The sequence below is a fragment of the Lepisosteus platostomus genome, chromosome 13, assembly GCF_059453375.1.
Source record: "Lepisosteus platostomus isolate fLepPlt1 chromosome 13, fLepPlt1.hap1, whole genome shotgun sequence".
NCBI classification, from domain to species: Eukaryota; Metazoa; Chordata; class Actinopteri; order Semionotiformes; family Lepisosteidae; genus Lepisosteus; species Lepisosteus platostomus.
In genome coordinates this window covers 2,583,964-2,609,554 of record NC_142623.1, presented here as the reverse complement: position 1 = coordinate 2,609,554, position 25,591 = coordinate 2,583,964, and the positions used below count along the sequence as shown (strand labels likewise).

Sequence of the window (25,591 nt, the reverse complement as noted above, 5' to 3'; positions counted from 1 at the left end):
TGGCCCCAGTGCTGAACATTCACCATATCCGTGTTTTCCTTTGAATTCCAGTGTCTCAAATGAGCTTATTTTGTGCTTATTTAAATCAGCAGTCGCCCTTGCTGTAAGAGCGTGACTGAGCTCAAATAACCTGTGAATGCAGAGTCCAAATGACCCGCAGGGAAGCAGATCCAGCTGGCAGGCCTCGTTCAGCGGTTTCCTAATCGCTCTTTTAAGCTCTGTTGATCCCTGGGATCTTTCCCACCACTGGCCGAACAGGCTTCTCAAGTACGACTGCCGGCGCCTTTATGCCCCCGAGTCAATGGCTGTAAAAGGAGGGTATCCGTTCCGCGGAGTCTAGCAGCAGTCAGGGAGTGTCTGTTTGCTGGCTGCGCTGGGCAGGGGACAGTGCAGTTTCTCTCAGCAGGCCATGCCAGTCCACGAGGTGTCATTAACACCGTGTGACGCAGCTGCATGAGGACACTAGCAGAGGCACCTGCCCGAAGGCAGCCGGGTGTCTCGGCCACAGACGTCAGTTTTAACCTTCGTGTTTGCACACTGGTAGACATTCACTGGTTCAGCCACCAAGGGGATGGATCAATGGACTGTAAAATAGCTGAAAACGTTCACCTTCGGTGGATCTTCCACATAGCCAAGCTTTAGGGCCACAGTACAACCAGTCAAGAGAAAGGGGAGAAGGTAATATGCCTACAACATCATTCATTCCTCAATAAGGACAAAGGTTTCAAGCTGAATTCGGAGCCAAACACAACACACATGGTTATTGGTTATTGTTATTGTTTCCTCCAAGGGTAATAAAGAAAATCCACACTTCGCATATTTTTAAACAGTGCTATTTACTGTAGCTTTTTTTTAAAGAAAAGACAGTATAGCCAAGAAAAGGTACAAACAACAAAAACAAGTCAGCCCCTCACGGTTCCGAATATGACGATTAAATCCAAAGTGACTCTTTCATCAGAGTTTGACTGTCTCCACTATGACCACAGTACAGCTTGGTGCAGTCGCCTTTCCAAACACAGCCCTCGCACTTCCTCACCTGTCCAGCAGAGGGAGACATTAGGCCATCCTTCCATGTAACAGCACAGGGGGAAGCCTGGCTCGGGCCGTCTCAAGTTACCTGCTCTGCCTCACCCGCATTCATAATCATGATTAAATCAGCTCTGTCAGATTAAGAAAAGATACAACATCTGCCCGAGTTCAGCCCGGCTATGCAAGAGGCAGGAGGAGTCAGTCCTTACAGACAGAGCCCGGCTGTCTATGTTGTTCCTGCTGTGGTTTTGCCATGGGCCTGTGTGTGAGACTGGCTGAGGGGTCCTGTTCTGGTCTTCCAGCCTGTGGTGGTGTCAGAGCCAGGTGTTCCTGGTGGGGTCCTGACTGAGCAGACCGCTCTCTTCCGGCGGCTCGCTCGGCTCCCCAGGCTGCTCTGCTGTCGGACTGTCCACCCTCAGCACTCGCTCCTGAAACACAAGGGCAGTGCGTTTGCGTCCGTCTAGTCGGGCTCTGCCATGCACAGCCACCCCAGCCCTGTAGGGGTCAGGAGTGTTAACGAGCAGAGACCTGGAGAGCACGTTAACTCAGCCAAAGACCGGCTCTAGAGACAGTCACCTGCACCAGGGTTCTAGGATCAACACCACAGTACCCTGAATACAGTACCCCCATGCCACAGCAACCACAGACACAGTTTTCAGTGAAAAATTAAAAAGCATGCAGTAAACACGTTGATGAGGGGATTGATTTTCCCTCTAGCATTCTGTGTCCTGAGAGCCACAGAAAAGGTCTCTGTCACACTGGCAAAATTGAGTTTTGCTTTGGATCCATTAAGTATGGAAGACATCCGCTTTCAAAAAGCCTCTAATTTAATTGTAGACAAATCAAAGAGACTCAGTCGGGGGTGAAATGCAATTACCATCTGCCCCCTCTGCGGTTTCCATTAGCCCTGGTCAAATAATGAAAAGGTAGGTTTCACCTTTCTGGTAATCTGTGCTTTTAAATAGCATGCACAGGCACAGGGGGTCGGTGTCTGTGAGGGAAGGCAGAGAGTGAAGGACTACCGCATTGCATTTTGATCTTGGGTTTTACCATCCAAAATTTCTTAAATCAACATCAGGAGCTGTACAGTTCAAGTGTGCAATTCTATTTTAAACCTTGTGATGAAAATCGTAAAGAACACATCTTTTCATCTGCCTCATCAGTATGATCAGTACAATTGCAACTTGCAAAACCTGGAATGGATCGGACTGCTGTGCATTGAGAGTCCGATTTCCCTTCTGGATGGAAGTCCAGCTCCAGGAAAGGAGCTGCGGAGGAGACTGCGGAGCTGCCGGGGTGAGAGCCAAGCCACGCTGTCCTCACCTGCCTGATCCGGACTCGCTTCCTCTTCCTGGGTCTGCAGCACGCTCCCAGGATCCTGAGACACGCGTGGAAGCTTCTCCCCGAAAACACGCTGGCCACTGCACACATGAATATCAGGAGAACCCACAGAGTGATGGTTGTGCTCTGCAGGTGATAAAACACACAGAATTAGGGGGGGTGGCTGGACTGGATCCCCGAATCGATCCCACTCCACTGCTAAAAAAAATCTTCAGGCCAGTCCTCTTTCCAGGCCTGAACTGTAGCTCTGAGTCCTACGAAGACACACTTTGAAATGAATGAACCTTGCCAAATCCCAATGACATTTCCCACAGCTGTGTTTCATTTAGTAAATGAGAAAATGTAACAGCAGGCGCTGGAGTGGGCAAGCAGGATTACCAGTCTCACCAGCTCTCCTCAGCGCCTCAGTCCTGCCCTGTTTAAAACGACCCCGTGCCAGCCTGGGAGAGCTGGGGGGGGCGTACTCACGTAGATGCGCGTGGGGTCGAAGGGGCACTCGTCCGTGATGGTGTAGTAGCTCAGGGGGCTGGTGATGTTGCAGTGCGTCAGCAGGCCGTACCCGTCGTTCGCGACGGCCGTGACCACAGACAGGGTGAGCCCCACCACAGAGGCAAAGGCCAGCAAAGCGTTGATGGCGCTGAGCGCCAGCAGAGCCCACGCCTGACGGGGAGGGAGTCGAGAAACCGCAGACATGTCACATGGCACGAGCGAGAGCAGGCAACAACGGGATGCAGGACTCTGGATGACAAATGTTATTACGCAGTAACTACTGATGAGTCTGCAGTGTCTGAAGATGGCCAGGGATGTGCTGTGTGTTTTTTAATCCATTCACAGCATCGCGAAGAAATCTAGACCTTCGAATGCAATATAATATAATGTAGGGAAGCATTATAGAAAACCGGTTTCTGAATTTTGAAGAATGTAACCTTGGAAAGTGTATATCTGGGAAGAAGGTGTATGAATATCGTTAAGAAATGATGAAGTCTGACAAGAAGGAGACCTGCCTGAAGCCACTATCGTACGTCTGAATTTGTCAGAAAATTACAGGACGGGCAGGTTTCTCCGTGACTCACAGAACAGAGGAAAAACACAGAAACCAACATGCAACACACTAAGGGAGAGAAGCTTCTTTTCACAAAGCATGACTGCCGGGTCCCGCCCTGTTTTCAGACAGAGAGGAGACACAGGGACTGGGCTCAGGAGCCTGAGCAAGTTGTGGCAAACAGTACAAGTCTGAGCACAGGCCAGGAACAGGATTCTGAGAACAGGGCCTGTGCTGTCGCCACAGCCCTCCTGTCATGGGCTGGGGGGGTGGGTGGAATTCCACAGTCCTTATTTACTGTCAGAATCACAGACTGCTGCTGCACTGAGCCCTGGGATGTGAGGCATCTCAGCACAAAGGAACTGGGGGACAGATGAAAAGTTTGCAAAGGGAACTTAAGAAGAGCTGTTTGTGGGTGTTGTGAAGGGATATTTTAACACCCAAAACAAACAGCTTCCTTGTCTGACTGGTAATTTCACAGATAAGAAAGATTTTTCTCTATCATGTACAGTAAATTAGAAAAGCAGACATACATTGTGCAGCTTCACACTGTACATATATAGGATAAATGAAACAGGCTCCCTATCTGTACTGAATTATTAAAGCAACACTTTAACTCTATACATTGCAATGAAGGAATGGATACGTAGTGCAGGAATGGTCCAGCGATTACTGGTGCAGTGTGAAACGAACAGACCATGCAGTAACGCGTCAGTGACAGAGGCAGTCCGCAGACTGGCATATCTGCAGGGAGGAGTGACAACACACCAGATTCTTCTTCTTCTTCTTCCGGGACAGGATGATAGCTAAAATTCCAGTGACGACGCCCTGTCAACACACAGTACAGACAAATCACACTCAAAATTGGATACCAGGCCAGTCAGAGTACTCTGTTTTAAAGCTTGACTTCAGACTTGCGTTTTAAGGGTGCTGCCATCTTTAAACCTTTAACTACGCCTTCACACTGCTGGGAGCCACTTTCACAGTTAAGAGCTGCTGGGTTGGGAACAGTTACCTTTGCTTTTGACAATTAGAAAGACTAGTCAGCAAAACACAACTGAACTCCACACTTGCATTGGTGGCTTTGCATTGAGTAAAAACACAAGATTCTGGGTTTTAGATGTACTAGTCCTCAACTAGACATCAGGTAACAATATAAAGGTACCTGTATCAAACATTCTTTGTGCAGACCTGAATTTTTCAATTCCTTTTGATTCTCCAGGACAAAACAACAAACACCAGATACAAACACTTGCTATATAAAATATTCTACTGCAATTAATCTACAGCCCCAGGTAGTGCAGTTAAGTTTAGAAGTGCAGTCTTAAGAGAAATGTACAGAGCCGTGCCTGGAGGGTTCCAGCTCAATCGTTTAATTAAAAGTTCATGCTCTTTTCCAAAACAAGACTCCTGCTGGTGCTCTTTTGAAGTCACAGCAGGAATTTATCTTGTTTCATTTAGATATATTTCACTGGATGTTTGCTGATCCAAAGACATTCTCCCACATAAAACCCTGGAAGCACAGGATACACAAACTACACACACATACGCAAACATCTTCATGGACAATTTAGAGACCTCATTTAACCTAAACATACAGAGTAACTAAACCAGTCAGACTGCGCAAGCATCACCAAACATTTTTTAACACTTCCCCCTTGTAAAAAATGTGAACGCAAGAACTTTTCTTCTTAAGCTTCTGCTTCCAGGATTTTAGAGTTTACGTGTTTCTCCCAATCCCATCTCTCCTAACCGCCCCAGGGAGAGAGAGCAAGTCTTACTGCCAGCCCGCACACGAGCGCGATGACGTTGGAGACGGCGTACTCCATAGACCGGGCCTGCTTGTGCACCATGATGTGCCGCAGGACAGCGCCGTGCACCAGCGCCCCCAGCAGGAAGTTGATGTGCCCAATGAGGACCATGCCCAGCCCCATCTTCATCAGGGACTTATCTTCCTCCAGGTCAGCGCAACACACTCCTGTCAGGGACAGAGTCAGCATCACTGGGCAAGCTCTCAGGTCAGCAGTCCTGGTGAAACAGAAGCCACTCTGACCTGCAGGATGCTACATTGGTTGTGTGTGCTACACCCTTTCACCTTTGCAATATGACCTTTGAGAGTGGATTCTGGCTGAGAGGCGTTCTGTCCTAATTCTGCAGATGGTAGCTTCGTCCCACTGGCTTCTCAGCCAAGCACAGACACCAGATGCGTGAACCTGTGGTTTCTCTCGTACTGAGCAGGATTATTATTGCAACAGCACGCCAGCAGGCAAGACAGACCTGTCTCACGATGGTCTAAACCTGGCTCATGTTCCCTATTAGGGGACAAACAGTCTAACGCCTGGTGAGTTCTGCTTCATGGCGACAGGTTCACCCGACATCGAAGGATTAAAAAGGATTGATTTGAACCCCTGACTGCCAGCAGGCTGAGTTTGAGCCTGTATTGGTACAGCAGCATGGAAGGTTCTTCTACACAAGCAGGCCATCATGGGCACAGTCACAGAGAGCCACTGCAGCTCCTGTTGGCTTACATCTTCGCTCCCCGTGGTCCTGCTAGTGAAGATGTATGCAATCTCAAACTCCTGGCTGGATGGTGTTCACTTTCAGGTGGTTGGAAAAAACCCACTCACTTTATCACTGTTTCACCTGCCTGACCTGGTGTAGGAGTACCACAGAGATTTGCTGGGCTCCACAGGATTAACCTGCGATAAGCCTGCAGTGTCAGATTTCAGGAGCCCAGCCAGACACCTCCAGGTATCCTGGGGGTCTTAACGTTATCTGCCCACATCCCATACGGCATTCCAGCTCCGAGACAAAACATTCCGCTTTCCAAAACTCCACCTAGCGACAGTGGGACTTCTACTGCTCCACCCGTGAAGAGAAAACCGTACGTTTAAAGCACAAATGTCGAGAGCTGACACAGCAAAGATACTTTTTAAGCTTTCTTGAATTAAAAGGGCCTGACTTCAGATTCCCCTTGCACAATCAGAGGTAACAATACATGTACATTATGAGCATCAACCACGTGCCCACACTAGTATAACTGTAGAAGGGCCAGTGTGAAGTGTTAGGAACTAATCTATTATATTTACCGATCAATTCTACTTGATTCATTGTCATGTTCAAAAAGCTAAAAAGTTACCTTCTGTTGTCCAAAATACAAAATAATTAACTGTGAGATTGAAACAAAATGGCTGAATTTTCATTAGAACAATTAATTGAATTTCTATGCAAAGAAGGAAAAACACTGAAAACAGCAGGGCAATGTAGCATGTCAAGACTTCTGCGCAGTTGTTTGTGCGGAGAATTTAGATCGAGCCCCGAGAAACGCTGTTTAAAAAGATTTGTTTCAATTTGACTAACACAGGGAAGGCAGGGATAGAGGTTGTTGAACCGGTTACTGGTAACCTGACCGAACTGGATACAAACCAAGATGTAAAAAGTGCAAAACTTCCACGGATCGAGAGTCACACTTCACACTCTCCACCGTCAAGGAGCTGCTTCATAACACAGAACCTTTCCCCCCTACATCTTACAGCACGTTAGGAATAAAAGACACTTACCCAAGTTGACCATTTTTAAAAGGTTTCAAGTTCAGGTCATCGCACTCAGTTTTTATTCTCTTTTGTTCTTCTCTCAGCCTCTTCCTTCTTCCACGGCTCCCGAACTCCTCCCCCTTTCAGGAAATATACAGGTGCACAGTCTTCTGCAGAAACAAAAGCCACTCCCTGCCCATGAGCCCTCTCCCTTAAAGAGACAGGAGCCCTTTCTCTAGTGACGGCGCTCGTCCTCGGTCACGGATGTCCCAACGCTTTGGATGGAGACAGACAGGTGTGAGCCATGATAATCTCTCTGCAGGTGCACAGCAGATTCTGTCAGTGGAGTCCCACCATCACTAAATCAGACGTGATTTAATACTGCACCTTTAATAAAGATCTCACCGCATCAAACTGCGAAGTTAACAAGAGTATAATCCAAGTTCTGAAGACCTGGGTTTATTAGCCGCGCAGCACAAATCACTGGAAATGAAATGGACTTGAAAAAAATACTGTTGGCACCATTCACCTCATACGAGAGGATTCACGGACGTGTACACGAAAACTAACAATCAATATTCATTTATTTTTTAACTGCCTCAGTAAAATACCTAGCTCTTTAAGCGGGTACAGAATTAAAATGCGTTGGATAGAAGTGTCAGCGACATAAATACCCTGTCATAAATATCAGCGACCTGTTTTTCCGTACATTTCATTGACCTGATAGTGCGCTTATGAGTTGTGCATCGCAGAGGATGGTTTTGATCCATCAGCCTCTGGGTTACGGGCCCAGCAGGCTTCCACGGCGCCACTCTGCTGTTCGGTTTTTCCAAAAACACAAACCACAGCCAGAGAAGGTTTCCGCGGAAAGGAAAATGTGGCACTGCAGGATTAGAGCTGGGAAACCCCAAACCTGTAACTCCTGCAGGATGTGGCTCCCCAGGACTCCGGGACTCCAGGAACCCCGGTTTAAGAGGATCCGTTTAAAACAGAACCTCGACCCCGACACGCGTCGAGAATTTCAAGCCCCCATTCAGATAGTCTGAGGTTTTGAGTAACGGCTCGATCAACGAGCACCTCTTCCTTTCACTTACTCGCAATGGTTCATTTAGGCCACTAGAGGGAGCCGCATAGCCGCATAACAAAGCTATTGCATTTTAGCTAAAGATACATTATCTCAACAATAACGCACACTGGTGTACATTCATTCAATTCATTGTGCGCTTTTGTACGCTTTGTACCTTTAAATCCTCGTATTTTATGTCTTTTTTATAAATCGTATAAGTATAAGTAATACATATTTTATAAGTATTTTAAATTAATAACAGGAAAAAGCACAAAAAGCCACTAATGTGGGTTCTTCTAATGTGGTTTGGAATACATAACGTCCTTACGTCACTAAAGCCCATTCTTAATCGCAAGTACCTGTCTTTTATATCTCTCACGGCTGAGGCCCAGGGAAACATGGTAATGTGACCAATTTAGCACATTATTAGTTGAATGAATTAACTTGAGAAGAGAGGCTGGAATTAAAACCCAAAGCATTTTCCAAGGACGAACTTTGAGCAAAGTCCTGGGACTTCATTCATTATCGCTGTCCCTGGGTATTAACTGCTTCATCTGTTTTCAACAGCTTTAACTTGCGCGTTACAGCTGGTGTTAACTCTGTCTATTGGAAGCAGGCGTGTTGTCCACCATAGTGAATAGCGTCCTAATTAAGCCTAGGGACGCCCTGGGAACTCAATAAATACCCTGACCACGCAACTCCGAGTCCTACAGCTTTGACGATATTACGAATGAACAGAATGAAAAAGCGAGTAAATAGTCGTTCTGGCCTGTTTTTGTAGAGTAATTGTGATTTCTCGTTATTTCACTCGCTATTCCTTGTGAAGATGGGGTTACTGCTGTTCCTCGCCTCTCTCTTCATTGCGGCGTCTTTCCGTTCGTGGACGTCGGCTAGAAGTATTGGACCACGGGGAGAAAACTCAAAGCCGCCGCCCAACATCATACAGACCATCTGGCTGGTCGGTCCCCCCCTCTCGGAGGACCCTGCCGGCGAGGATGGCCTCTATCCTCCTCTATATAACCGGCCAAAGCCTCCTGTGAAGTCAACGTCTCGTAGTTCACCTTCCTTCGGTCCCTTCGAGGGTGACCTGCGGGCTAAGAAACAGCAGCCACCTACCGCGCAGCTGAAAGACGCGAAAACGGTCCCCGAGTCTCCCGCAAAAAGCTCCAGGTCCCGGCCGTTCGCGGATGGGCGTCGCCCTGGGATCTCTGGGCCAGGCGCGATCCCCCGGGAGCAAGTCGCGGTGTGGTGCGGCGGGGGCAGGCTGTTCCTCAGTGTGAAGAGCAAGGTGAACGGAGTGCAGCTGAAGCCCGGGGAGCTGACGCTGGGAACCGGCTGCAAGAGCACCGGCGCCTCGGGAGACCGGCTGCTCTTCGACTACGGGCTGGGCGAGTGCGGGACCAGGCGGTCGGTGCGTGAGCAGTAGGTCGATGGGCAGTAGGACTCAAGGGGGTAGCTCTCTGCTGGATCTGGCGTTTCTGTTCTAATTATTCTAAGGGGTTGGCTTTTTTTTGTTTGGTTTTTGGAGACGCTTAACTTCTATTCCTCTCCCATCGTTTTTTCTTCCGAAACGATCACGCGTTTGGTTGATGATGCTGCTTCTCTCTGCCCTGCAAGACTCAGCAGGGCCAGGTGGTCTGCAGGAACGTCCTTCGCTATGTTCCCTCTGCTGGGAAGCTTCCCATTCGGAGATCCAGCCCCTTCAACGTCCCTGTGAAATGTGCTTTAAAAAGGTAAGTTTATAGTGGAGCCTCTAGATTGCCTCTCTGGCTGAACCCTTTATGGCCTGTCAAGTCAGAAATGCTCACTGGTGACCACTGTTCACCTCGGGCTCAGTTCCCAGTGAGCCACTTCAGTTCTGCACTCCTTCAGACTTTTTTTTTTTTTTTTTTTTTTTTTTTTAGCTGGTCTTTAGCTAACTGATGTGCTGTATGATTATAGAGCTGCTGTACAAAAAGTGCTTAAAATGCAATTTAACATCTTTACTGCCCTTAACTTGCCTCCTGTGACTTCTCAGGTTCCAGCAGAGCAGCTGGGCTCGGTTTCCCTTCATGCACAGCGGTCCTCTCTTGGAGAGCAGGAACAGCTATGGCTGGGCTCTGAGGGCCATGGATGGTAATAACCGATCAATACTGTACATGCTGAAAACTCCCCATAGCCTCCCCTGCTTTCTCATGACATGTTTAAGTAGTGCTTGACAAAGGACAAGCGGCGAAGCTAGGAGCCCTCGTGTCTAATGGTCTTTTCTCTCCCAACCGACAGGTGCTTGGAAAGGCGTTGCCAAGTCCAACGTGTACAGTCCTGGGCAGCCCATACGCTTCCAGGCCTCGGCCACGCTCCGCTCGAAGGCACAGCGACTGTCGGTCCAGTCCTGTTATGCAACGTCCCTGCCGGGTTGGCACACGAGACCCAGATATAAAGTGATAGTTAAAAAAGGGTGTGTTGGCTGTTCAGGGATTGGGTTTGGGGGGGTAAATGGGTCGTGTAAGTGGAGAATTACTTCCTTCTAGCAATTCTGACGTTGAGAGAAATTTAAGCGGGGGGGCAATTGCAGTCATATGAGACCCACGATTTCTCATCCCTCCTTGTAAAACCTGCTAGGTGGTCTGCCAGGACAAGAGCTGTAGGCATTGTCCATTCAGAAGGTCTAGTTGCACCAGGGTTCTTCAGTTTCCCCCCCCACTATTCTCTACAGGTGTGTAGCTAGAAAGGCCTCTGAGGAGCTGCGGGCCAGGTTTGTCTCTACTAGAGCAAGAGATACGGTCAACTTTGTCATCGATGCTTTCAGGTTGAGCTCTTCAAAGGTAAGTTCCAGTATAGAATCTTGCATTGCATGCATTATTTCCTTGATCTCATTTTATATTGGTTTTGCACAGAATGAGCATTTCCTTCTCCTCTGCAGATTTATATGCACTGTGTCCTGGCTGTAGTGAATGACAAAATAACAGAAGGCAACAAGTTGTGCAACTATAATCCAGCCCGAAAGAGGCAAGTTGTTGATTTTTAAGCAAATTGGTTCAGATTTTCCTGGACTAGTGTCGCCCATCTGTGTTTTAGTTGTGCTTTAAGATGTGGGTCTCCTTACTGCTATACTAACCCAGTTGAGCTTTGGGGAATTAAAGGTTACATGAATCAAGGGCCCTAACCCCTCTGTGTTATTGTGTACCTGTATTGCAGATGGGATGAGCTTAATGGTGGCCATGCAGCCTGTAAGTGCTGCAGGGGAAAATGCAGAGATGCAGTTCTGAGATCCTTGCCAGAAGGTAAGCCTGAGCAAAACTGTGTATTCACTTGGTTTTTAACACCTTGTGTTTGTTGCAATAACTGTCCAATCTGCTTTACCTAGACACCAGATCCACAGTCAGTACTGGGCCTCTAGTGATTGTGGGCCACCCTGCCACTTCCACAAAGGCCAAATGGGATATCAAGCCTTCATGGCATCAGAGAGATGGTGCAGGCATCTATACCCCTGCAAAGGCATGGTCCCTGGGGCAGAAGGAGAGGGGCAATGGGGCAAGGTTGCACCAAGACTTTGAAGAGGCTGGTTGGAGCCCACTGACTTGGGGAGAGAAGCTTTCTGTGCCCGACAATGACCTTCCTTTTGAGGATGGTGGAAACCTGTACAATAAAATCCTTTTTATGGGAGACCTGAATGACCCTTTTGAAAACCTGGGTAAAGTCCAAGTGCAGGGGACTGAGAGCACGGAGGGGTTTCAGCAGGATTGGAGCCCGTTTTCCCCAGAAGGCAAACTGGACGAGAGAGACCTCCTGCAGCAAGAGTGGAACCTGCCTTTGGAAATGGAAAAGGAGCTTGAGGATGTGACCTCGCTCGTGGTGGATCGTGAACGTGACTGGAATTCTGTCGGAGATATTCCTGGCCGTTTGGAGTGGCTTCCAGGGGATGAGCCGAAGTGGGAAGAGCATCCCGATTTGGAGCTGGACTTCGTGTTGTCTTTGCCGGTACAGAGTGATGCTCCAGAGAGCTTTGGGACTCTGTTTCCACATTCAAGCCCAGAAGGGTTTTTTAAAGCCTGGGCTCAGGTGCCAAGTGACTACGAGAGGCATGACCGCAAAAGGGTTGGGGACTTGAAATGGGGTTTGGATGTGTTTGAGAAACCAAGTAATCCTCCGGTCGTTGATGTGGCATTCCTGTTTCCCAGTAGAAAGGAAATCCAATCTGCAAATGGAGTTAACCTTGATTCCTCTTTCAAAGGAAGAAGGCAGGGTGTGAAGCCAAGGATGCCCAAACTAGAAACTCCAAAGATGAACAAGTACTTGGCTCTTAAGGATGGACCTGCACAACCTCTGCCTTCAAAGCAGAATGATAAGCTAGGATATGCGTCATTGGTGATGTGGAGCACTGAATGGCTGGGAATAAAATCTCAGGAAGTTAAGAGTCCTTCTCCACAACAGAAGGCCATCTCGTGCAAGAACCAGAACATCAATTCTAATGTGCCAGGAGTTTTCCTCTCTCGCTACGTGCAGACTCTGACTCCAGGAAGAGCCGGAAGCCTTCAGTATGAAGTGGTGTTTGAGGAGGACAATGGTGTACCTCCCCAGTGGAGAAGAGTGCACAGGCAGAGTGGGAAGAGCAGGGCACCAAATCTGATGGATCTGCTGAGGTAAGAACTGGCTAAACTCCAGAAGTACTGGAGCCAACTTATTGTCTTAAACCTCTTACTGAGCTACTATTAGAAGTAGCTCGAGTTTAGTCTTGCACTGAAGCTTTCATTTTTTTTTTTTCTCCCACCCACAGGTTATCCAAGGCAGAGTAGCCAGCTGTTTCCCCTCGCTGGTCCGTCTTCTAAAGGGCTCAATGCCTACATTGTACTGTGAAGTAACTTAATAAAAGGAAAACTGTTGAAAGGACAATTGTCTTGTCCATGGATTGAATCAAGTTGGTATGGAAATTAGATTAACTGGATAATGTTTTCAGAACACTTTGAGAGTCAGGATTTTTGGTTTTGCAAAGCAAGATCCAGTTGTTACTGTAGAGGATATGTTGCCACTCTTAACCTGCTCTGGGGTGAAAGAACTTAGGCCTGTGAATCAAGCTCTTAACCTCAATCTTTCCCTTGCAAGAAAATGGCCCTTTAAGTTGATAGACCTCTGGTGATATCAACCTATATGGTTTTCTGATAAGTGAAAGATGGTTTCAGCAGACAATTTCTAGATTTGTGGTCTCTGAAGACCATACATAGCTACTTGTCAGCACTTGGCATTAACAAAGCTCCTGTTAGCTCCTGGGCTGGTGATTCCTTGTTTTCTGTTGGTTACTGAGCCCTTCACTAAAGCAACAGTGTTGTGCAATAAGGAAAATGGTGTTTGCACCAGAACAGTTTCTGCAAGCATGCATAATGGTTCTCACCCATGCAGTGAATGTTCTTGTGTATAGAATTCTAGCAATTGTAAATGTATTTCGGTTCCTGTGCCTACGCACTGCAATCCGTGCATTTCTTAATATTTGGTGCTCTGGACATTTTTGTCCCTCTGCAATATTTGAGGCTTTTTTTTGTTTAAGGGGAGACTTCACTGCATCAATGTATAGCTTAAATTCTAGCCTAAAACCTTCACCTGCTGCCTATGGTGCTCCTGTAAGTGCATGAATTAACTTCCACCTTCATTTTATCAGTGTTTCTTTGCCACGTTTTAACTTCCCTGGCTTCTCCAGTGGCTCCCTTAATAAAACAGATTTAATCCTCGGTTTTCCAGAAAGAGCTCCATTTCCTGCTCTCAGAGTTATAATGCCTATGTTCTCTTGCTAGGGTGGATGAAGATTTGATGCTCAACCCTCTTTGCTGACTGAAGCGCAGCACGAATGCAGGGTCCAGTCAGGTTGTTTAAACCCAATAACTTAAACCTGGGTTTGCCTTTGTGGAATAGGGTTAACCTGAACTGTTATTGGGTTAGTTCTCTTGGATAACGTGAATAATCTAGGGTTATCTTAAGCTGTTTTAGTCCCTCCCCCCCCCCCCCCATCCACTAACAAATTTAAAGGTGGCAGGTACCCTTTTCCCTCCAGGAGCAGGATGCCTTATCACTGGCTTATACACACACACACACACACTCCTCTCCTCTGTGCTATAATTGCTTTTGCTCTTTAAAGGTCCATTTCCATTGTGATGCTTATTATAACCCCCTTCTGAAATGAAATGGGAGGAAGGCTGGTGCTCCAGCGAGGCTTTGCTGAATCTGCCTCTAGACACCCATTGGCCAACCAAGACTAACAGCTTGAGTGTGATGAGCCATGCAGCTGACAATGAAGGCATGTAATTTATTAAGTCAAGAGCTTTGCACTACTCCCATGAACAGCTCCAAAGGTTTTATGGGAGGAGGAATCTCCCTTACCTCAGAGTGCTGCCATCAATAAATGTGAGGTGGCTTTGAGCCAACATGTCTCCTATTAGATACCTTATTGATCCTGTGAGGGAAATTGCAGTGCAACAGCACCTTTACACAGACAACACAGTCTAACAAATGATACAATAATAATTGTACAATACAATCAGTACAGTGAGGGGAGCACTAAAAGAGTTACTTACAGTCCAGACACACAAAGAACAAACTGGAACAGAACAGTATGCAGAAAAATTGTATCACACATATGAATATAAATGTATTGCACAGGTCCCTGGCATATATTGCACAAAAAACAGTTGTAAATGGGAAAGGAAAGAACAGATGTAGCAGTAGATGCATTCAGTCCAGAAACAGGTCACTGTCAATGTTGCCTCTGCCCAGCTGCAAGGTGGAGGTGTTGTACAGTCTTATGGCAGAAGGCAAGAATGACCTCCTGTAGCGCTCCCCATCGCACCATGGATGAATCAGTCTATTGCTGAATGTGCTCTTCATTTCTATTGCTTAAAGTAGAGGTTAAAATGTCTACTCCTACTTGCAGCAGAAGGTTGCAGGTTATAATAATGGCATGAGAGAACATACCATCAAGGGCATGATAGGACCAGCCTCTCTCTCTCTCTCTAAGATCTGCTATGTAGGTGGCTGTGACCTTCCCCACCTTCACTAACCAAATGCAGGAGACCACAACTTTCACCTTAAGAAGTTGATCAGGTTATAGCATGACTGCTTACAGGATTCTTTTAATGCTCAGACTAGCATAACTTGTTTAATCTCAATTTCCCTATAGGATCAATGAGGTCATATCTACCTATCTTATAGTTTGAGATATTCACTCAGCACATAGTGACTATTCTGTCATCAGTACAAAATTAGAAGCCACAGCACTCTTCCCCAGGTTGTGCACAGGTATCACTCACCCAACAAAAACACATACTGCTGTCCAAGGCCACAAGCACTTTAGAAGGTGGTATTCCCTTAACCACCCATTATCAGAAGGGGAGAGGAAGTGAGAGCAGTTTCTGCTCAGGTTTGAGCCTGTGAAATTTAACAGGGACACTGTGCTAATCCAGCTCCAAAACTATAAAGGATTCAGAGGGAATTACTGGTCTGCTAGGAGAGAGCAGCAGCCTTACACATCATTTAATGCTTTGCCTTAAAATATGGAGCCACCATCCAAACTAACACTTTTGTCAAGCAAAAGAGTACCTGAGAAGCAACAGCCTGTGGGTCTGCACTAGGTTAGGTAAGCCTAGTACATGTGCACATTATATTCCAGTCTGGAAGAAAAGCTCCACCCCCCACCATTAGGCATTTTAGGAGTATGTTATATTTAGACTTTCAGATGAGATTTTTTCCAATCTCATCTGAAAGATGCAATTCAATTTAAAAGGCTACCAGTTTTTCTTCTAGGTATTGTTCATACTTCTAGTTATGAAACTCCGAAGGGAAGCATTCACACATGCAGGACAAAAACATCCCGATTCAAAGTCATCGTTTAGCCCCCAGAAAAGAAAGGCATGGCATTTATTTCGATTCATATAAACGGTTTGCATCATGAGGCTGGAGCAGGCTCATCACGGAGCCCGATAGGGATCCAGGAATTCAGTTTCCCACATCCACAAACTCATCGCCTTCCTCCTCATCCCCTATGAACCCTTCTTCCTCAGAAACAGAATCCTCCTCCGCCGGAGGCTGGTCGTCATGGGCCAGGGAGATGCTGGCAAAGTGGCTCAGATCGTCTGCCCGACGGATCGCGTCGAGAACGTCACTGGCGATCACGAAAGCACGGCTGGACCGCACGTCTGTAAGTCGCAAAAAGCAAAAGTTTAGGCAGAAAGCTCCTCATTTCAGCTGTATGAAAACGTTGAGCAAGTGACGGCTTGAATACGTCATTTAGGTCAAGAGATTTGACAGTTGATCCTGGCGTTACCGCCAGATCTTTGAGGCTCATCACTCATTTTTCTGCATTAGTGCAGTTCCGCAGACTGGAGAACTTACCCACCACCGGGGGCGAGTCCGTCTTGGGGGCAGTGCAGCTCGATTGACAGCACCTGCATGCCGAATTGACAGCGCCCTCCAGTTCCTCCCACCTGCGGCATTGAAATACAGGGAAGGTCATGCAGAGCCGCGCCCCCCCAGCGCCAGTTAGCTGAACAGCCCGTCCTGGCAGCACACCGTGTTGCTTTCACCCAGAACGCTTGTGTGCTGGGATCGGTCACTACAGAATTCCCCAGAAATGCAAAGCAGACCAGAGCTTCTCATTTCTTCCCGATGCTTCATCTATGTGCCCAGCAAACACTCACCTGGGAGGATTGTGGTGCTGGATCTGAGCCCTGCTTGCTACAATCAGTTGCAGCAAGCATTTAGCATTTACCCTCATCTATATTGTGGATAATGCCCATCATGGTCTGTAAGCAAAGATTGTCCCATACTCCAGCACACGGCCTTTACCGTCTCCGTCTTTGGTCATAGGTGCAGGATTTCGCCATCTGGCTGGTTCTGCTGCTGGTAACAAACATGGTGCAGTGAAGAAACATCTGCAGTAGGAGGTGAAAAAGTTCAAAATCAGACGCAAAACATTTTCAACAAGAACAGGAAACTAAGATTTCAGATTATTCAAAGTAGCATAAGTGCCAGTTGGCTCATTTTCTTCAAGATAGGCCAAATCTGCAAAGCAACCAAGATCCACAGACCTTAGACAGTGGCTTCCTTTTAAACTGGAAAGCATCAATGGTGAATTTTATGGTGGAGTCAGTTCTGGGTGGAACAAATTTCGAGATGCTGCCTTTAATCTTGCTGTCCACCATACACCTGAAATCAGAGGGCATTCCCAGGGATTCAGTACGAAGAGGGTTACACAACAGCTGTTCTGCACATCTGGAATCCGAGTTTAAGCATGAAGGTATGCAAAAAAGCCAATAAGTGTAAAAGAAGCTGTGGACTAATTTGAGTCCAATTTTCTTTCAGCTCTGATGAACCTCCTAGCCCTGGTTTTCAGGACCCACATACTAGCTTATTCCCCTCCCCAACATCTGCTGAGCTCTTAATTGAACTAAGAAATCACTTCACCTGAATCTCAGCATCTCGTGCAATTTGGAGATTAAAGTTGGTCTTGCAAATAAGGCAACCTCCAACCTATACAGGAGCTGAACACAAGTATAGTTTAAATGATCTGGCTAATGAACAGCCCTCAGCTCAAACAAAGCAAGCGCCAAGGTGATTTACACTCCTCAAGCCAGCTGTGCTTTACCGATCCCTGTTGCTGCAGTTTCCTCATGAAGGGGGCTTGTAAGGGCTCAGCCAGTGAGCACCTCACTTTAAAAAAAAAATAAATGAAAGAAAAATCAATCCTCCGAAAGCTCTTCGCAGCTCACACATTACCCATAGTTCTGAATCACAGAGTAGATGCTCTGGGAGCTGGGGTCTGCGGACAGGGCAGCGTGGCAGGATTTGATGTACAGCTTCTTTCCTGCCGCCAGCCGACGCGCAGAGGCCTGGAAGTTAATGGCTTCTCCCACATAGAAGATGTTAGAATCCGACTCTGCCATCCAGTCATCTACAGAGAGAGAGAAGAGCCAGTGTTGCTCGACGTACTCCCCGATTTAATCCAACGCTCCATTTTCACACGCCCCAGGCATCGGGCGCCTTCAGTGATCACCGGGATTCACCACCCACCACGCCTAGATTTATAGATTAGTCCGCTGCAGCAGAACAGCGAGGCATCAAGTCCAGGCTTACTCCACGCTGGGGAAAAACACGCTTCGGCTGCCGAGCTTTCTTCAAGAGTCACCTGAAGAAAGCGCCACAGCTGAAGCTTTGTTTCTTTTCAGCTTGGAATGAGCCTTCACTTGTCTCTCACGCCAGCCTACTGAATAAAGGTTAATTAAAAATTAACGCTACGATGCCAATACAAATGGAGGCCGCGTTGATTACGACCTCAAACATTTGTTATCCGACATGGTTGAGATCAGGAGGTTAGAACTCTTGAAACTTAAATTAAATGAAGCCAGATCTACATTCAACCAGACTGGTTTTACTACCTAGCAGGCGTCTTGCAGAAAGCCCGGGGACTTACGGCGGTCCTGCTGGACATTGGCGGCTCGGATCCGGGACACTTACCGCTCATGAGCTGCAGCTTGAACCCGCCCTTCTCGTTCTCCAGCGGCTTGAGCAGGGACGGAGGCTGCCAAGTCGGGTGCACCGCAAGCTTGTAGGAATAGTGGTATCTGCGGGGACATCGGCGCCGATGACGTCTCCATCGCGACCCGGGACGGGCTCGGGAACTACGGTCGTGAGCGCGGAATCGCAAGAGATATCCCGATCCCGCCCCCCCAAGGCGCATTTTAAACCCTCTTCACACATTGCCGCATTTACACTAGGCGATGTATCCTACTCGCACACAGTAAATGGAAACATTTCTTGCGTCGCTGCCTGTTGACTGAATAACCACAGAGACTACGTCAATATTTTACAATATGTCTTTGTTGTAAATGTCTGTAGATTTTATTTTACTTCTATTTTTTTTTTTGTTTTTGCTTTGGCAACACTGATCGTACCCATCGGTCATGCTAATAAAGCACCTTGAATTGACTATCACGCCGAACTGCTTGGTATAGAGTAGGCGTGGGCGCTGCTGAAAGACCCTGCTTCTTCGAGGGTTATTTTTAATTCCAATCCGAAAAAAAAAAAATCTAAAACTCGGACCTGTCTCACACCGACTACCCTAAACTTAGTCACTCATGAAACGCGCAGTTATACCAGTTAGATCAACTGTGGAGCAGAACGCAAGCCGGACGGAGACATCTACCTTTTATACCGGCATTCAACTCCCACGTTAATGGGATGGGATCTCCGGACCGGCCCCGGCTCTTCCGCGGGGATGTAGTGGAGGACATTCCTGTAGACGATGTAACCTATGGGCGTCTGAGGACAGAAGGCATTGGAGCAGGGATTTAGGAAGACGGGAGCCGCCGTGCGCTTCACGCATCGCTTTCAGACGCCCGACCCGCATGAAGACGCGGGGTAGGTCGGGCGACTCACCCGTTTCTGACTGCCACAGGCTAGCAGGGGGTACCGAAAGAGCAGGTCGCCGGACGGCCGGAGCCTGCCGTTGCTCTTGCATCCGGAGCCCAGCGTCAGCTCGCCGCCTGTCGCCCCGAACCCGTGGAAAGCCGGCCTCACCCTCACGATCATTTTACTGCCCGTGCAGGTGACCGAGACGGCCCGCCGGGGGCCGCTGGGCGGCGCGGGGCGCTTCGGGAGGGCCGGCTTGAGGAGACGCCGGACCTCGCCTGGGAGAGGCGCCCCCGCGCCGTCGAGCAGCTCGGGCGTCAGCGCCTCCAGGGCGGGCGGCTGGTCATCGGGGTTCCCGAATTCGGGCAGCTTTATTCTCGGTCGCTGGATGGACGCGGGCTTCCTGATGGCCCGTGTACTTCTCGGGCTCGACCCAGTACTTCCGCCTGGCTCTCGGAGCTGAGCGGCGGTCAGCCCAAAGAGCCACGAAAGGGCAAGAACAGACAGAGGGAGGCGAGACTTCATTCTTCTCCCAAAAGAAAAAAACACCCAAAATGCACAACTTACACGCAGGTTATGCGGCTGCGTTATATAGTCTACATTGTATCGAACGTAACTAGCAGCTCTAGACTCACCATGGATTTAACCAATAGGCTGTACTTGGTGTCTTCATGGTTGTCACCTGGCGCGCCAAGATTAAAGAAAATAATTAAAGTCGACGGTGGGAGGTGGCGCAGCACATGCGTAACTCAGAACGTCCACATCGCAATTGACAGGCTCAATCAATCAATCAATCAATCAATCAATCAATCAATCACTCAATCAACAGGCTCAATCAATCAACGTGCTCTCAAACCCACAGTTACTCTGCCAAACCCCTGGTATGAACTAGTGCTAGATCACTACATTAGCAACGCCAGTGCTGATCGGGCCTCATACAGTTCTGGTGTGATTTTCATGAATCTTCCTCAGACTGTGCAAAATAAGCACCAAATGCCAAGTGATTGATTAAGCCAAATTATGCACAAACAATGATTAATTAAATGCCTAGGCGTTACAGTCAAGAGATCATAACCCATATGCAACAGTAATTGCTATTTACTCTTTTTTTAGCTGCTAATGGTCATAACACAGCCCGGGCAGACTCATTTGTCCAGGAGGGACATTCAGTTTTCAAGCGATGCGCAATACCGATTCATTGCACTTTTCGTAAATTGCCAATTCTGCACCTGCTCGAACAGGCTGTAATTGGGGGTTAAGTGCCACCAGCTGCAGAGTCGTGACACCGGCTATCAACGGTATAAAGCGCTCGCTCAGAACACGAACAGCCGTTCCTTGGCTTGAACTATAGGTATTAGTTCGGTGTTTAGAGTGATTACCCAATCGCAGTGTTGACGTACAGTTCGCTAGAATGCGGTGGGTTTTTATAGTAGCGGTCACTTTGGTCTCGGTGTTAATTTTATCTGGACGCACTTCGGCTGGGAGGGTGGAAAAGGCGGGCCCGAAAAACGCTGGGGCTGTGGGGGAGACGGAAGAGGACAACTGGCCTCTTGATGTGGACCAGACCGACTTCCACGGGGCTCACCTACCAGCTTCGACGGACAGGAAGAAGAGGGTCTCCGTCCCCAAGCCCCCTCTCTACAAATACGTGCCGATCTCCACCCACTGGCGTGCGCCCGTCATCGTGAAGGAGCGCTTCAAGCCGGTGGCGGGCACCCTGCCTCTGCCTCGGGACATCCAGCGCGTCCTGTTCCCCCCCCGCCGCCGCACCCCGCCGCCCCGTCCCGCCGCCGCCCGCCCGCGCCCGCCTCCCCGCCAGATCTCGGTGTGGTGCAGCAACAGCAAGATCAACATCCGGGTCCGGAGGAGCCTGTTCGGCCTGAGGTGCCAGTCCGCCGAGCTGACCCTCGGGACCGGCTGCAAGAGCAGCTCCGCCTCGAGCCAGTACTACGACTTCAGCTACGGCCTGCACGAGTGCGGCAGCACGCGATCGGTCGGTGGGCGGCGAGCGCGGTCGTCCTTCGGGGGGGGGGCGGTGGGTGAGAGGGTATGCAATGCGTTTTTATTGCGAGATTTTTTTTTCCCCATACAGATTCGTAATGGACAACTGACGTACTCCAATGTTCTCCGCTACGCCCCTCCCAAGCCTCAGGGTCCGGTTCACCGCTCCATTCCCTTCGCCATACCCATCCAGTGCCGATTTAACCGGTAGGGGGCGTCTTCTAGAAACTGCTTGAATTGGAGTGGAGTGTTTCCTTTCGTTCTCACTTTCCTAATCGCACTCCATATAAGACGGGTTGTACTGGATGAGTTCCTTCCACTTAGTGCTTTTCTGGACACTCCACTCAAAGCTCTTGACAGGTAAAGAGAGGGTGTCCTCTCTACTACTGGTGTGCAGCCCCACCTGGATGATGCACCAGTACACTCCCCACCAAACAGCTTGCAGTGGGGAGGAGTGCAGAGTGATGCCAGTTCAGATTTCTTCTGGGGGGGGGGTATTAGGAGGCTAGGTGGGAAGTTACCCCAAGACATGGGTGTTACCCTGGCTCTTTGAGAAACACACCCTGGGATTTGTAATGACCATACTGAGTTGGGACCTCAGTTTTGCATCTCATCTGAAAGACATGCCTTTTTTACAGTAGTGTCCCTGCTTCTTATGTTAGAGCATTAGGACCCAGAATGACCATGGGGTGAGTGCCCCCTACTGGCCTCTACTAACACCACTTCCTGAGGTCTACCATCCAGGTGCTGGCTGGACTCACCTGCTGAGCTTCATTTGGTTACTAGTTTGTGAATTGTAGGGTGACTATAGCTGCTGGGAATGTGTATTAATGTTATTCTCTTTACCCATTGAAATGGAGAATCTGATTGATGTAACTAGACCCCACAGTAAGCGCGGGGTATATGGTGTTGGGCTGTGAACTCGCTCTGGGCTGTGGTCTTTACTTGGTCTCGACTGTCCTGGCAGGTTCCATCACGTGTACAAGGTGGGCTATCAACCCGTCTGGCCCAAGCGCTCTTATTTCAAGGACCTGAAGAACAAGCACAGCTTTGTCCTCAGCACCACCAATGGTAAGCTTGCGTGGAAGGTGCGGTTTCTGCCCCCCCCCTCCCGGGAGCTTCCAGGTGTGGACCGTGTCCCTCCTGTTGCCCGCAGCCCGCTGGACCAGGCTGTCCCCCAAGAGCGTGTACTACCTGGGCCAGCCCATGTACTTCCAGGCCTCCGCACACGCCATGGCCGAAGCGCAGAGGCTCTACATCCACTCCTGCTACGCCACCATGTCCCCCGACCAGTATTCGGAGCCCAGGTTCATGGTGATTGACAACTTCGGGTGAGTGCCGGGAAGGTGGCTATGATGGGGTACGGGGGGAGCTGATGATGGGGCCCGGCTGTTCCCCTGGAGCCTATTGAACAGTGTACCGCTGGTCCTTCAGCACAGCTGCATTGAAACGGCCGGCTTCTCAGAGGCATTTTAATCGGGTTCCAGGTGCATGTTGGACAGCAAGTCGGAAGGCTGCCAGTCCAGGTTTGTCCCCTCCAAGAAAAACGAAGTCCGGTTTGTCGTGGATGCTTTCCAGTTTGACAAGAAGCGGCTCAGAGTAAGATCCCTCTTGAGTATTCTGCACTGATTCTAGCATCTCGTAATGCAAGGAGATGCCCTGCACCTGGGTAAGCTGGCTGGCTAACTGATGCTATTCAGTTCTGGAGCTGATCAACCCAGTGTCAATGGCCTGCAGCTTCAGTCATGTTGCAGGGCCTGATAACTCTCAGGCTCCACTTGTTACAAGGTCTCCCTCTAGTGGGCATCTGTCCTCTGCAAGTCTGCTCTTGCAATCCCTCTATCCTGCTTTGGCTGCAGGAAACCATGCTCTACCTGCACTGCAGCCTGGCTGTGGCAGATGAGGAGGCTAGCCAGGGGAACAAAGCCTGCACCTACAACAAGCTGAACAAAAGGTAAATGGTAAAGCGCTGTCGGTCTGAGCCGTCGCCAGCCGTTGACGTGGAAGCACTGATCCAAAGTCTCGTTCCGCCAGGTGGGAGGAGCTCCACGGTAACCACGAGGTGTGTGGCTGCTGCGTCTCGCGGTGCATGGGACGGCCCGTTACAGGCAAGTAGTAATCGAGGGGGTGCTGGCTCTCTTGTATAAAGAAGCTCCCACTTTTGGGGGGGGGGGGGGGAACGGAGTCCCTACAATGTCCGCATATGAAGCGTGGCTTTAAAAGGCTTTGTCCTGACTAAATCCCATGGTGTGGCAATAGATTGACCTGTGGAAGTCCTGAATGTTAATGACGACGCATGGGACAAGCTTCATTTTCCAGACCTAGACCTCTTGATGGCTCTTTTTGTTTTCTCATGCATACAAATGTGTGGAGTTGTTAGTTTGTGCAGCTGTTCTGGAACCGCTTGAACTGGGCCTTTCGATCTGTCCATGATGCATACGAGTCAATCATGGGTTACTGGACATCCTCCAGGTGCCAGGACGGTCAGCAGCAGCCCCCTGCGCCTCGGCAGCCGGCAGGCGGAGGCGCCGGAGTGGGCTGTGGAGCCTACGGAGCCCGCGGGGGAGGTGGGGAGACCCGCGCAGGGTGGCGCGGCGTGGGACAGCCTGCCCTCGGAGGAGGGGCAGTGGGATGAGGCTCTGGAGGAAGACCGGGTCCCTGGCTCGGCCGAGGTCCTGATGGGGGATGAGCCCGTGGAGGTGGTACAGGGGGCACACCTGCCAGGGGGAGCTGGCTAGTGCTCCTGGAGAGGGGTGGAACCCGGCAAAACCTTCCTGCAAGGGAGTGCTTGTGGGAGGCTCCAGCTAGTGCCTCCCTTATGGTCTGGATCGTGTGGTTTTGTAAAATCAGTCCTGACCAGTGAGGTGCTAGCTTGAGAGGAGAGCCCATGCTGCATTCATTGTCACTCCAGTGCAGTGCCACGTTACCTTGTAGACATGAGTGTGGTTCAGCTTTATTTGCCATGTATTGAAGGTTTTGCTGTGAGATCATGTGGATTGTGTAATTCAATAAATATTGGTAACATACGGGTGATGGTGTTAAGGACAGGTTCTTTTTTTTTTTTTTTTTTTTTTTTTGGAGGTGAGATGCACAAAGTGTGTCTGGAATTTGGGGTTGTGGGAAGTGGGTATTTTGCCAGCCAGTTGCATTCTTGATGGAGCACTGTGAAGGGACTTGCCTAAAGCAACTACAGTTTATGATCTGTTCTTCTAGTGGGGTACTTCAAGTCCCTTTTTTTTCCCCACCTGACTTGCTGAATACCCTGAGAAGCTAGCTTATACCAGTGGGTGTGGGAGAGGTTTTGTCAAGTGGAATCCCAAATGGCTCATACAGTACCTGACTTGTGTGGACTCCAGTAGCTTTCACCTAGTCCAATCTGTAGTGTTAAGTGGGATCCACCTGTGAGACTCCCTTGCTGAATTTCTTAAGTCCCCTTACTGGAGTTTGGGGGGTGGGGGTGAAAATGTATACTAGTGACTAAATCTGGCAAGGTTTAATTTAAGAGTGGGACACTGCCCATGATTGGTAGATCTTGGGAGCTTTCTGGCCCTGCCCTGGGAGGTGTGGTCCTGTAGCTGGTGGCCCTAAACACCCACCTCTGCATCGAGTGCATTCTTGGTTGCATGACTAAGCTAGAAGGTGGTATGTTTAGCCCTGCCCTGTTCTACAGAACCAAGATTTTATGGTTTCTTGTGTAGGAGGGTAAAGCTCCAGGCCAGGCCCTTCTTTTTAATGCCCATTTCCCCAAACCATATCTGTCATATTAAGCTCAATTCATGAGCAGAGATCTGGTTCACATCCACCAATTAAGCATAATTTTAATCTGATTTAAAAACTGGTTTGAGAACCAGTGTCTAGTATGACTTACTAGACCTAGTTCTGCAACCTTGGATCTAGATTGTCACAACCATTTAGTTTCAAACTTTTTTTCCAGTCCTCTGCCACTTGTAAAGTATCTGGATATATGGAACTGCATGAGATTAGTGTGGTAACTGGCTAGACAGGACAGATCTTTATCTTGGCAGTTATGGCAGGTGCTACTATTGTTGACCTAATATGCTTGCTCAATGTGTTGCTGGCTGTTTCTATAGGAATGTCAAGTAATATTCTATGGGACGTATCAGGAAAACCCTAAACTATTTAATTCCTCTGAGGCATTCTTGAGATGGTGATGTGTAGGTTTAAAAGTCACTCAATTTCAGTTTAGTT

General features: G+C 48.8%; 4 protein-coding genes across 7 annotated transcripts; 2 read left to right on the top strand and 2 right to left on the bottom strand.

The window, feature by feature from the left end:
- Nucleotides 1-817: 817 nt before the first annotated feature.
- On the bottom strand, nt 818-7,322 carry LOC148649615 (keratinocyte-associated protein 3-like). Of its 4 annotated transcripts, none has more exons than XM_088602528.1 (6): nt 6,973-7,322; nt 5,194-5,440; nt 4,181-4,240; nt 2,839-3,108; nt 2,353-2,496; nt 818-1,457 (listed from the first exon to the last, which is right to left on the bottom strand). In XM_088602528.1, exons 2-6 carry the CDS (start codon nt 5,410-5,412, stop codon nt 1,344-1,346), a joined length of 807 nt encoding a protein of 268 aa, XP_088458654.1. In that variant the 5' UTR covers nt 5,413-5,440; nt 6,973-7,322; the 3' UTR covers nt 818-1,343. The 4 variants fall into 4 exon arrangements, with proteins under 4 accessions (XP_088458654.1, XP_088458656.1, XP_088458655.1 ...); XM_088602530.1 differs by having other exon boundaries at nt 2,839-3,030; nt 6,973-7,242; XM_088602529.1 differs by having other exon boundaries at nt 5,194-5,390; nt 6,973-7,231.
- A 1,386-nt stretch (nt 7,323-8,708) lies between these two features.
- On the top strand, nt 8,709-12,883 carry LOC148649614 (uncharacterized). The gene is made up of 9 exons (XM_088602515.1): nt 8,709-9,422; nt 9,629-9,744; nt 10,029-10,126; nt 10,274-10,448; nt 10,707-10,815; nt 10,914-10,999; nt 11,189-11,274; nt 11,358-12,633; nt 12,768-12,883. The coding sequence occupies exons 1-9, from the start codon at nt 8,838-8,840 to the stop codon at nt 12,784-12,786; spliced, it is 2,550 nt and encodes an 849-aa protein (XP_088458641.1). The 5' UTR covers nt 8,709-8,837; the 3' UTR covers nt 12,787-12,883.
- A 2,973-nt stretch (nt 12,884-15,856) lies between these two features.
- On the bottom strand, nt 15,857-20,177 carry LOC148649613 (zona pellucida sperm-binding protein 3-like). The gene is made up of 8 exons (XM_088602521.1): nt 19,409-20,177; nt 19,176-19,291; nt 18,488-18,594; nt 17,750-17,924; nt 17,062-17,179; nt 16,820-16,905; nt 16,367-16,458; nt 15,857-16,170 (listed from the first exon to the last, which is right to left on the bottom strand). The coding sequence occupies exons 1-8, from the start codon at nt 19,904-19,906 to the stop codon at nt 15,971-15,973; spliced, it is 1,392 nt and encodes a 463-aa protein (XP_088458647.1). The 5' UTR covers nt 19,907-20,177; the 3' UTR covers nt 15,857-15,970.
- Nucleotides 20,178-20,765: 588 nt separating this feature from the next.
- On the top strand, nt 20,766-24,408 carry LOC148649612 (zona pellucida sperm-binding protein 3-like). The gene is made up of 8 exons (XM_088602520.1): nt 20,766-21,374; nt 21,474-21,589; nt 22,350-22,453; nt 22,539-22,713; nt 22,870-22,981; nt 23,242-23,336; nt 23,417-23,490; nt 23,855-24,408. Exons 1-8 carry the CDS (start codon nt 20,793-20,795, stop codon nt 24,118-24,120), a joined length of 1,524 nt encoding a protein of 507 aa, XP_088458646.1. The 5' UTR covers nt 20,766-20,792; the 3' UTR covers nt 24,121-24,408.
- The last annotated feature ends 1,183 nt before the right edge of the window (nt 24,409-25,591 follow it).